This window comes from Grammomys surdaster, unplaced genomic scaffold (assembly GCF_004785775.1).
Source record: "Grammomys surdaster isolate TR1022 unplaced genomic scaffold, NIH_TR_1.0 126531, whole genome shotgun sequence".
Taxonomy (NCBI): domain Eukaryota; kingdom Metazoa; phylum Chordata; class Mammalia; order Rodentia; family Muridae; genus Grammomys; species Grammomys surdaster.
Genome location: NW_021621323.1, coordinates 5,940,484 through 5,952,789, shown reverse-complemented (window position 1 = coordinate 5,952,789; position 12,306 = coordinate 5,940,484). Strand labels below are relative to the sequence as shown.

Below are 12,306 nucleotides of genomic sequence, written 5' to 3'. Positions count from 1 at the left end.
ATTTTTTTTAAAACAAGGAAACACTCATTTTGTGAAATAAAAAAACCCAGAGATCTGGGAGGTGAGAGACTCTCACGACTCAAAGAGAGGGACCCTAAATGAAATACCCTACAGTGGGGAGAGGGAACTTGTAGAGACCACCTCCAGCAGAAAGATGGGCATCCAGTGAGGGATGGGGTTGCCATCCCACAGTCAAAACTCTGACCCATAATTATTCTTGTCTGAAAGAACTGTAGGGATGGAAATGGAGAAGAGCCTGAGGAAAAGAAGGTCCAGCAACAGGCCCAAAGCGGGATCCAGCTCAAGGGGAGGCCCCAAGCCCTGACAGTATTACTGAGGCTATGGAGAACTCACAAAAAGGAACCTATCATGACTACACTCCGAATGACCCAACAAGCAACTGAAAGAGTCAGGTGCAGATATTTGCGCCCCACCAATGGACAGAAGCTGCTGACCCCTGTGGCTGAATTATGGAAAAGCTGGAAGAAGCTGAAGAGGAGGGCAACCTTATAGGAGGAACAACAGTCTCAGTTAACCTGGACCCCCGAGATCTCTCAGACACTGGACCACCAACCAGGCAGTATACACCAGCTGATATGAGGCCCCCAACACACATACAGCAGAGGACTGCCGGGTCTGGCTTCAGTCACAGAAGATACACCTAACCCTCAAGAGACTGGAGGAGCTAGAGAAATTAGAGGTGGAGTCACGGGTGTGGGGGTAAGAACATCCTTGTGGAGACAAGGGGCCAGGGAGGAGGTGTTGGATGGGAACAGTCAGAGGTGGGGACTGGGAGTGAAATAAAATCTGGAGTGTAAAACAAACCAATTAAATAAAATTAAAAAAATTAATTAATTAAAGAAAACCAAAACCACAATTACTTAAATTATATAAGTCACACATGACTACTACAAACATCAGGTAAAATCACAAATTTGCAAACTACTATGTGTGTCTATTATTCAATATCAAAATATCAAGCCAGCAAGACAACCATGATAAAATTAATTTCTGATGGTCACATTAAAATATCTGTGTCAAAATTTACATAACCATTAATCTTGGAATATTAAGTTATTTCAGTCTGGGGCAATTATAAACAATGATGTGATAAATAAAATTAATTACATATGTCCTTATTCAAACATATCCTTATAATAAAGATCAGGAGGTAAGACCACTAGTTTTAAAAACTACACACAGTTGTCCAACATGTGATAAGTACATGAAACCATAAATGTTTTAACTATTGGGGTTCACACAGATAAGCAGATATGTGTTTCCTGGGCAAACTTTCTGACGAGTTCAATCCCCTATATAAAGGTGGATGGTGAGAACTGGTTGCTCAAAGTTGTCTTCTGCCTCCTGCATTCACATACGTTACCTGCATACATCATACATACATGCATGTGCATGAGTATGCATACACAACTATATACTAATAAGACATATTTAAATTTTTGTTCTACTTTAGTATGTCTTCAGGCATAAGGAGTTATATAAAACTATAAGCTGCATCTTTCACTATATAATTTCTTAAGTGGTTGCAGAGATTAGAATATAATAAAACGAACGATACCACTGAAAAATTACTCACGTTCTTTTTGAGGGTAAGTTTCAGTTTGCAGATGTTTGAATTCATAATATGGTATCTCACGCTTGAATATAGATGCAAGAACATTATCAAGCTCTTCAATGCTTTTCTGTTTTCAAATGAAAAGGAAATTTAAAATTAGCCAATAGGATGCTCATGTTCCAGTGAATGGCCCTGCACTATTGCACATATAGGTAGTACTAACTAGATTTAATGGGTTATAAACAAGAAAGACATGACGTTAGGACCGGGACATATTGGAGATGAGAATGGGGGGTATATGTGATCATATTTCACCATATACATGCAGAAGAACAGGAAAAAAAAAACAAAGGAAAAATTGGCATTTACCCCAAATTAGAGAGTTAGGGAATTGGCAGCTTGATAATTCCAAGTCAGTTTCCATTCTCTCATATTTATAGCCATAGATTAGTGATGCTCCCAGCCTTCATGAATGATGCCTCTTTGTGCCCTGGGGGACAGTTAGTACAGAAACCCACAGCTGGCCAAAGTACTGAGGAAAGGGGATTCTGGAATGCTGAGCCCTGAGTGAGACAGCTATATGCACAGTCCAAAGGCTCAGGAGACATCACAGAGTAACAGCCAGAAGCCTGGAAGATGTGCAGCTGAAAGATGCTTTCTGGATATGACATGGCTACTGCGCTCAGGAAACCACTGCAGCTATTGGGGATCTGCACAAGATCGATCAAGTCAACACTTCATCATGGATGGGGAAGGGGTTCATGAGGTCCCACTTCTCCCTGATAGACTACTGGCAGTTAACAGTTGTTGTGGGATGGACTATCATTTCTTCAGTCACGAAGCTGCTCATGTGAACATAGAAAGTGGAGGCAAGTGGGATAATGGGTGACGTACAGAGTTGATGGGTACTGTCAGCCACACTGATTCACTTGTATTCCAGGAAGCAAGAACTCTAGAGCTGTCTTCTTTAGCTTACTTACAAATAATATGACAGGACAAAATGTTTGGAAATCTAGTTTCTCCAGTTCTGATTTGTGAGTCTAAGAAACATAGTACTGATATATCATATGTCAACACTTGTGAGTAACTGTGTGAAATATCCAGGAACTATTGTTTGTTTTTCTCCACACTCTTTGATGGAGTTCTTAGATATCAATGAAATGGAGTCACTCCAACCTACACAGAAGTCTGCAGAGCACTCTGTAAAAAGAGCTTCTCATGGTGGCTTTTCTCTGCTTGAACAAATGCATCAACCTGTTTTCATTTCAAAAAAGTTAAACTGAAAACACATAGCTTTTAGGGTATTTGGAATGTAAGTTTTGCTGCCATAATACAGAGATGCAAATGGACAACAGCTTAAACAACGCAGAGTCCTGTACCTTTTAAACCTAGAAACCAGCAATCACAGTCCAGGGTTAACATAGCATCTCCCTGTCACTGAGGATCCAGGCTGATGCTTGGAGAAGTAACTGTTTTCCACTGTCTTTCAGTTGATGATGGCTTGTCTATTGCTCCTTTGTTGGTCCTTCCAACAATCTATAGAACAGACAGTGCCAGGGAAGCATGGCTAGCTGATATGAATGCTAGATTTGCATCTGGCTGTCATGGACATACCATGCCATTGAGTTTTACTTAGACATAAGACCATTTCCTGGCTGCAGAGAAGAAACTGTAACATTTGTCTGCTTGGCTAAGAAAGTCGTAGCATAATATAATCACAGTGGCCTTTCACTTTCAGTTTCTGCTTCCATCAGAAGCATTAATGTTTCAGCTCTGTTCCCCTAACTCCCCAAAAGTCTGTGCCTGTGTTAGTAATGGCTGTTGGAACACAGATCTCTAGTTATTTGTTGATTTGAGACTGGGAGAGAAGTTTAATGGGTACCGTTCACTGACCCCTTCATTCATTTGCCCAACAAAGTGCATATCAAGCAATCGCATGCCTAGCAATATCTGTGGTTCTGAAGATGAAATGAAAACACGAATAGGCAATTTTGTGCTTTGGGGCCTTGGGTACAATGACAGACATTAATTTGACAAATAGTGTACATCAAGGCGTACATCCATCGGTATCATGAAGAGATACATTAGGAGATCATGGAAGAATGTCACTAAACAAAATACACTAAAATTAAAATTTTGTGGGTGGGTTATAATGAACTAAATGAGGTTATTGAAGGAGAAGAGAAGCTGTCCATAATAGAGATGTGCAAAGGCCCTGTGGCCGACGACTGAACCCGGCCCAAGAAACAAGATAACATCATATCTGGTAGGTATAGAAAGAGGAAGAGTGAGATTAACTTGGACAGAAAAGTAGGGTCAGTGTCTGCAAAGCTATATTGCTCTTGTTAAATACTCTGTATGTGTATAAGTTGAGTTCATTTGTACCTAATATGAGTGTATGCACATGGAAGCTAGGATCCCACACTGGTTGTCTTGCTCCATTGACCACCACCCCATCTTTTTCAGAAACGGTCTCTCACTGGATCTGGATCTCATCAATTTGGCAAACTCTACCCTTTCTTTCATCCATTGATGGTAGAAGAGGTCAATCTGGATGTGGAATAGTGACTAGCAGAGAAAGGGAAGTGTGAAGGTGGTGGTCATAGGAGGCTGAGTAGTGGGTGCAAAAAGGGACACACTGTAGAGGTGTAAGCTCTAATATCCAGAGCACAGTGCAGTGGCCACAGCTACACACAACCTACTCCCTACTGTGTGAAGGTCATGAGGAGAGGAGCTAGTATGTGCAGATGAGAAATTACTCGGAGGAGAGAATGCTCATCCCCTGAATCTTATCAGCATGCACTGGACACGCTGGAATACCACATTATGCCAGTCATTGTGTATAAAATTTTAATTTAAAAAGAAGACAGAGAGCCTCCACATATTTGCAAGTCAAATCACTTGAAAGGAGAATTGTTATAATATACTAATTGAACATTTCATCTTCAAACATAAATTTATGGAATATGTGAATTTGAAGAAACTCTAGATTCCTCATTGGACACCTGAAAAAGTCCTTTAGCATGAAAGAAACCCGTCTCACATAAAGAAAGTAGTTGGCATTTTAATAAGAAATTACAACATGTGCTCATGATCAATCTGAATCTCTGAAGTTTCTAAGTCAATAGCAAAGTGCACTAACTCGTGGTCCATTGCAATTGTGAAACCTGAAGAAGAATGAGAGCACAATTCTTCATCGCCTGGTCTAACAAACTTCTGAGAGTTGGCCATTGCATGAACAGTGGGTTATTTTATATATGAACCACAAAGTATTTTTAGGGGATACTTTCACTTCTCCCACTATCTTCTTTGCATACTGGGTCAATAGTTTTTCACTAAGTTATTCAAATAATATTAGAAAAGAAGGTGTCACTGAGTTTTCCTCATATTCTAAAGCACTACATGCTAGCTGTGACCCATACACAAGAAAGTAACTGTGGGAAAGACGGTGACATTATAAAGATGAAAAACATAGCCTATCCTTTAAGCACGTGTGTTGGGGGCAGGAAAAATAGTACTGTAATATATTTTTGCATAATATGAGGATATAGCAGCCTAAAAAGAATACTAAGTTGAATGACGATATACTAAAGAAACATGGAAGAATGCTCTGATAAGAGATGGTTCTGGAAAAGTTTAGAGACCCTTTATCATATACATAGAAATGAGTTTGAATATTCCTATCCTTTGAGAACATAAAGTTGGCTGCAGTGTGCACTCAGACTACCACAGTGCTTCCCCATGCATTTGCACCTTGCATCAAAAGGGGCTGGTGGAAATAGGAAGGTTGGCCCCCAACTTTCTGAGACTGATAAGGGTCTACTGGAAAGTTTAGAAAATTACTAGAAAGAGAAGGGGTTCCCAGAAGAGAATCTTCAAAGGAAACAATTCTGAGCACAAGCTTAACTGGGTGAAGAAATTCCCCTTGAGGAAATTAATAGTATAAGAAGTACACTGGGCACACTTGCACAGTGTTCAGTTCCCAAGCCAGTACCTTTTCTCATTCCAACCTCGCTGACTTTAGTGTTGGTGAGGTTTCCATCATTGAAACAAAATGCCCGAGAGAAATGACAAGGGAGGAAAAGTTGATGCTGGCTCATGTTTTCTGGGGTTTCAGTTCACAGTCAGCTAGTGTTAGCATTTTTAGGCCTGTACCAAGGCAGACCCACTGGGCAAGAAGTGCATGACAGCGGCAAGTGGCTTCCCTTGGCAGCTGAGAAGCAAGGGAGAGAGGAAAGAGGGTCTAAGGACAAAATCTGTCCTTATAGGGCACATCCAGTAATATAAAATTCTTTTAAAGAACAAGATGACTAAGAATTACTATATTCTTTTAGCATTTGACCCAGTTTCACGTATGTATCTTATATAGTCATTTCTTTTAAAAATATAACATTTTGCTGTCCCCAAGACACTTGTGTAAATAGGATGAAAGTCTCACAGGTTTTAATTATCTTGGTGGAAGCAAAATTGCAGTATTTCTGCCTCCAATATTTGAATCTTAATTATCCCCCCAAACTAAGTTTAGATATATTTTTTTTCATTTGAAGAGCTCATGCTGTCTGTTTTAAGTGATACACTATGAATTGAGCCTTTATTAGGCTTTGACTGGGATTTTAGTATTTATCACTCTGGGGAAAAAATGAATTGAAAAAGAAGTAGATTGCTAAGTTAACTGTGGTAAAGTGTTCTAAACCTTAATGGACATCACTGGAACAAAACAAAAATCAGTTCTTTCATTAATTCTTTATTAAAAATCATAGAATGATTATGTTGTCCTGTTGCTCAGTAGCTTTTAAATACTATGTCATGTCCCTTATTATGAGTTCTGGGAAAACTGAAGAACAAACACACAGATTTCTCATTAATTACTCTTTCCTCAAACTCACACTGGGTTTAGACTATTAGATGTCCAATAGCATTTAAGTGGCTATAGACGAGTCCTGTTAATAATTTCAGGCTTACTGAAATCATATCTGCCATTGAACCATGCAAGAACTTCACACAGATTTTACAGTATGCTATTTGCCAAGCAGGCAGGGTGTTGACAAACTCATACTTGCTGGTACATTTTCTTACAAATAAACAATAATTATGGTGAGTTTGATTACAATGTGTATTGCATTTTGAATAGAGGTATTCAATGGGCCATTTGCAAAGAATACAAATTATTGGGTTTGGTGACAGCATCATAAAAAGGGAATAATCACTGTAGTGTTCTATCTGAACTCACAAAAGCAGTTTGTATGCGACCTTAAAACACACCAGGAAATGTCTCTGAAGTTCTTCCTCTGTCAAATGTAGGGTCATTTTGACAGTGAGTTTACAGATAATGTGTGCAGATTTAGAGGAACACTAGTCCACGTGCAGTCTATGGTCTAGGGTATGGAACTAAGGTATGGTTACTCTTTCTAGCCTATGAAAGAACACTTGGGCTGGCCTAGGGCCCAATGTACTTGCCAAGAGCCCACTGTGCTTGTCTCAATTCCCCAGTACTACCTGGGCCCTGAGGTCAGTAGCAAAGTCTTCACATCTCTCTCCATTCAGGTACATTAATCCTAATCCTAAAGTCTATCTTTGCTAGGAGAAAGTTTGCTGTCCATAGGCTAGACTAGCTATGTCTTTGGGGACTCAGTGCATATGCTGATCCTGATAGCTAGGCTTCATCTAGTCTGTTTTCCCTGTACAGGCTCCTGGGCTTGGAAGAGGGGAAGCATTATAGCATAGCCACAGTCCTTTCTCACCTCTCAGACACAAGGTCAAAAGAAATTAGCATGTTTTCTAGTTTCCTAAAATCTACACATTTACTTCAAGCTACAGTGTAAATCATAACTTGTACATTATTTTATTTTAAAAATGCATCCATAAATCCTACATTAAATTTTTGCTATATACTAACTGTGTCCTGGCATTAAACCCAGTGCCGATATGTATTTGGAAACTACTTTACCTCCATACCAGCTGTAGACAGAGAATACTGTATATTCCTTTTATTAAGTTTTAGCTATGAATAGAACTTTTAATACAAGACAAGGTAGATTTGACAGAAGAAAATGAAGCAATCTGGATTTCAAGCTATTATGTTTGTGCTTGTTTTGTGGCTGCAATATGCAATATAGACGACCTGTCAACTGTCTTCAGACTTTATAGTCTGACAACTGGTATTTCACTCTGTTCTTTTCTAAGACATTTGCCTTTTCCATTGTCCTAAAATGCACCACTCACAATGAAGGATGCTGAAGAAGAAAAAGTGGCACAAAATAAATCATGTCTCCAGTGTCAGTCACAAAAGGCTCTTGGCAGCCTGTTGACATCACTGTCATTGATAGCTTTGCTACAGATCTCAAAGGGCTTGTCGTGGTAAATGTGAAAAATCACACTGTTTGAATGAACCAACCCTCCCTCCCTTCCACTCCCTTCTGACCTTCTCTCCCAGAAAGACATTTAAGCAAAGTTATGATTCTAATTGCCAAGGAGAAAAAAAACCTGAGCCAACAAAACAAACAAAAAGAAAAAAGAAAACCCACAAACTTTTGTACTTCCCGTATAACATCAAACGTACAAATTTTTCTATTTCACATTAAACTATTTCTTTCATTTTGAAACTATGTGGAATAAATGTATAAATGATACATTTTTATATAAAGCCCGATTTCTTCCTATTAAGTCAGTCAAGTCTTTTTTTTTAAATGCAGAAACCAAACTAATACCTTAAGTTTTCTGAAAAGTCTTTAAGATTCTTTCATATACCCAACACATAGGAAAACATGCCAAGTATGGGAAGTCCATCATGAAATCCCCATCTCTGAGCAAGATTTTGTCACGTGAGAGGAAAGATCTGGGGATTAAAACTCTTTCTCATGCCTAGTTTGTCTGATTGCTTGTTTGTTGTTTACTCCTGAGTAGCCCTGCCTGTCCTAGAACTTGTTCAGTAGACCAGGCTGGCCTCTGAACTCATGGAGATCAGCTTGCCTCTACTTCCTGAGTGTGCCACTACAACCTGACCTATCTAGAACTCTTATTGAATCACATGGGTGATTCAATAAGTTTTACTATCAGGTAACAGTAAGAAATGAAAGTCATAACACTCTAAAAATGTCCATGTGAACATACACGCAAGATTCATTCCTAGTTCTCCCTGTTTAGTGGGTCGGCTGACAGAGTCTCAAAGCATCAGATACACAGTCTGACTTTCTCTTGTTTGGTGCTGTCCACATCTAGGTAAAGAAATTAATTTCTCAATGGTGCTCCTTGATTCTCTCTCTTCTGTTATCCATCTGCTCTGTAATCGCTTTAAATAGGACCTGTCTTGATAGCCATGTTGCAGTGGACAAGCTGTCTCTGGTTGGCTTTATCAGGAACGTCTTGACTGAAGCAAAGTAATTTGTCTGTATCTCTGCACCTCAGAGGGTGGCTGGCTCCTTCCCTTCATGTGGGTCATCCATCCATTCACATTCCATTAAACCTTACATCAAATCAAGACTTCTTTCTCCCTGCATTAGCCCTTTAGCATATACTTGATTAGCTGGCTAGACAGATCAACTTACCTGGCACAAACTCTTGCCCGGGTCTGACACTCTAAATGGACTTTCTGTTGTTTTTGCTGCTGAACAGTATTTAATCTCTGTTGTGGCCTTGATGATTCCATCACAGTGGATATTGACAGTGACTGAACCAGCTGGAAAATCTTACAAAACACAAACAAGAGTTAAGAGCAAAGCATAATGTACACCAGGGTGTTTGTTTCAATTTTATGAAGAAGAAAGAAAATTAGTTCATGCAAGTTTCTAGGCCTCCCTGCCTCCCTTCCTCCCTGCCTTCCTCCCTCCCTGCCTCCCTTCCTCTCTGCCTTCCTCCCTCCCTGCCTCCCTTCCTCTTTCCCTCCCTTACTTCCTATCTCACTTCCTCCCTCCACTTATATATCTTTCCATTTGTCCAACCTTTTATCCATCCATCCATCCATCCATCCATCCATCCATCCATCCATCCACCCATCCATCCATCTATCCATCTAAAGCCTTTCTGTAAAGAAGTTGTTCAAAATGACCGACAAACTGTACTTTGGATTCTACTGTAATATACCAACAAAATTAAAATTACATAAAAACCTGAGGTCTTTAATTAAAAAATATAAACAATTATTTCAATTAAAAAGTAAGATTTTAGTGTAACAAATTTAACCAAAATTTGTCTTTGCATCTATTTGAAGAATAAATTTTAACAGTTTATACTTTGTCACTGAGATATTACTCAAATTCTCCTGGATTATGTCATTCAAAACCTGGAGTTCAGAAGAAGTCTAGTGTAAAGACCAGCATCCTGAACAGCCATGAATGTTTAACTTTCTTAAACATTCTTCACAAGTCATCTTGTGAATACCTCTGGTCATTTAGCTCAGGTAAATTCAAAGCCAACAAAAGGAGTCTGAAACTGAACAAGATCAAGGAGCTAAAATTTCCATCTTTGCATTTTTGAAAAGATATTTTACTTATATTATATAATGTTTTGCACTAGAAAGTATCACTATCGTCCCCCAAAGTAAACATTCAACGAGAATAAGAAAAATCACAACAGAGAGTCAGCATTGTAACATACATCTCATGAGCTAATGTGAGGCCATGTGGTTCCAAGAAAGCTGGCATGGCTAGAAACAAATAAAATTAGTTTCAGTAGATTTTGTGTAATCGGTTTCAGCTTAATGTATAGTTTCAGTTTAAAACATTTTAAAATCGTTTTCCAGAAAAATAATACCTAGAAGTCATAAACTGAACATAAATTCACTCATCAATAGTTTCTTTCCCCTGAAAGTTAAGCACAGTAAGCAGGGTCTCCCAACGTTGTTCTTTTCATATGATATGAAGCTATAATTTATCTTCTTTAGAACACAGCTTCATAATTAATAAAAAGAATCAATGCTTTCTTCATGCATTACATATTTCTTTCAACTTTTAATTAGTTTCCCCCCTGCTGTTAGGTTTGTTTCCTCATGGTGTTGCTGGTACCAGAGGAATACTTTGTTTCTTTTGCATAGAAATTAGTTAATATTTCTAGTTGAAAACCTTACCATGTTTTTAAGATTTAGCTATAAGCTGGAACTATAGTAATTTCAAATTGTTTTAGCCATTGGAAAATTTTGATCCCTGGAAAAATTGAGTGATTAGAGAAGCATCAAGTTATTGAGCTGAAAGGGTGGGTAGGCCTGTAACTAGATGCATTTTCTCAGGTAAAAAACTAACCACACAAAGGGAAAGAAACGAGTATGAGAATTTCCTTCCTTCTGAGCATCATTGAATATGATAGTGGATTTTTTTTGCATTATTACCAGCTGAAAACAAGTGGCATTGGTGTTATCTCTTACAAAACGTCAAAAAGTAAAAGATTACTGATTTAGTTTCTAAGATTTAGCTCAGTTCAAATTCCACAATTGAGTGACACTATGTGGGATCTGTATTTCTCTAAATGGCTTGTTTCACTTAGTGTTTTTTATTTTCCTTTAACTTGATATAAATACAGGGTTTCCTCTTTTGTATGGTTGAATAATATTCATACAAATGCACATAAATTACACATTTTTTTTTTACCTATTTTTCTATTTCAACATGACAGAGCAGGGTCTTCCTTTATATGATGACTTTTTTCCCTGTAGAGAATGCCCTTGATAGGACCAATGGGGTCAGACAGCAATGGCATTTTCAACTTCATAAGGAGGCTTTCTTTCTATAATGTTGCATTGTTCCATGCTCAGTAACAGAGTAGAGATTCTCTTCTCCGCATCCTCTTTAGGGCTTGTTACTTTTTGTCTTTTTTGTAATAGCCATTCTGATGTAGTTAAGGTGAGGGTGCCGGCTGTCACTGTATTCCCTGAGGACTAGGAATCTTGAGTATTTTCTTCATACGTGTTGGTCAGCTCTTCTTTTATGTGTCTATTTATGTGATTTTCCTATTCTTTTGTAATTGAAAATTTATATACGATACTTTGATCACAGCTTGCTCCTTCCCACCTCCTCCCATTTCTTTCTCTCCTCCTCATCCATCCATCTGTCTGTCTTCTTTCTCTCTCTCTCTTTAGAAAACAAACAGGCAAAGAAGGAAAAAAGCAAAGACATTCTATTTTAAAAAACCCAGCAAAACACACACACACACAGACACACACACACAGACAGACACACACACACAGACAGACACACATACAAGAAATAATAGGGCTACTCTCTTGGTATTGAATTTCATATACTTTCTAGATATTAAACTCTTATCAAATTGTTTTTAAATCCTTTGGCTGTCTCTTAACTCTGTCAATCATTTCCTTTGCTGTGCTGTTGGGATTTTTTGTTGTTGTTGTTTATGTTTTGGGGTTATTTTTATTTTTTTAAATTATTTTAATAAAATTTCATTTGTCTATTTTTGTATTGCTTGCTTATTCTTTAAATAATCTTACAAAAAATTATGCCCATCTTGTGTTAAATTATTTTTAAAATGTTTCCTTTTAACTGTTTCAGAAACTTTGGTGTATTTTATTCTTCCTACTACTCTAGGCATTAAGTATACCATGCATAAATCTTAAGCAATGTGACTATTTTATTTGACAACTTGATCTGCTACTTGAGAAATATTACTTAAGTGCTTCTTAATTTGCAATATTGGCATTTTTCATTGATTTATTTTAACTACATTTACTTTGATCCCTAGTACTAATTACTTAGAAATTGTTATTCATTTAATCATTTAAGAAT

General features: G+C 38.0%; 1 protein-coding gene across 1 annotated transcript in view; it reads right to left on the bottom strand.

Moving 5' to 3' along the window:
• Positions 1–12,306, bottom strand: part of Bank1 (B cell scaffold protein with ankyrin repeats 1) — a 246,458-nt gene that overhangs the window by 164,980 nt on the left and 69,172 nt on the right. The window contains exons 5-6 of the mRNA XM_028760512.1: positions 9,121–9,260; positions 1,598–1,703 (exon numbers count right to left, since the gene is read on the bottom strand). Coding sequence (XP_028616345.1) covers positions 1,598–1,703; positions 9,121–9,260 — 246 coding nt within the window. The remainder of the gene's footprint in view (positions 1–1,597; positions 1,704–9,120; positions 9,261–12,306) is intronic.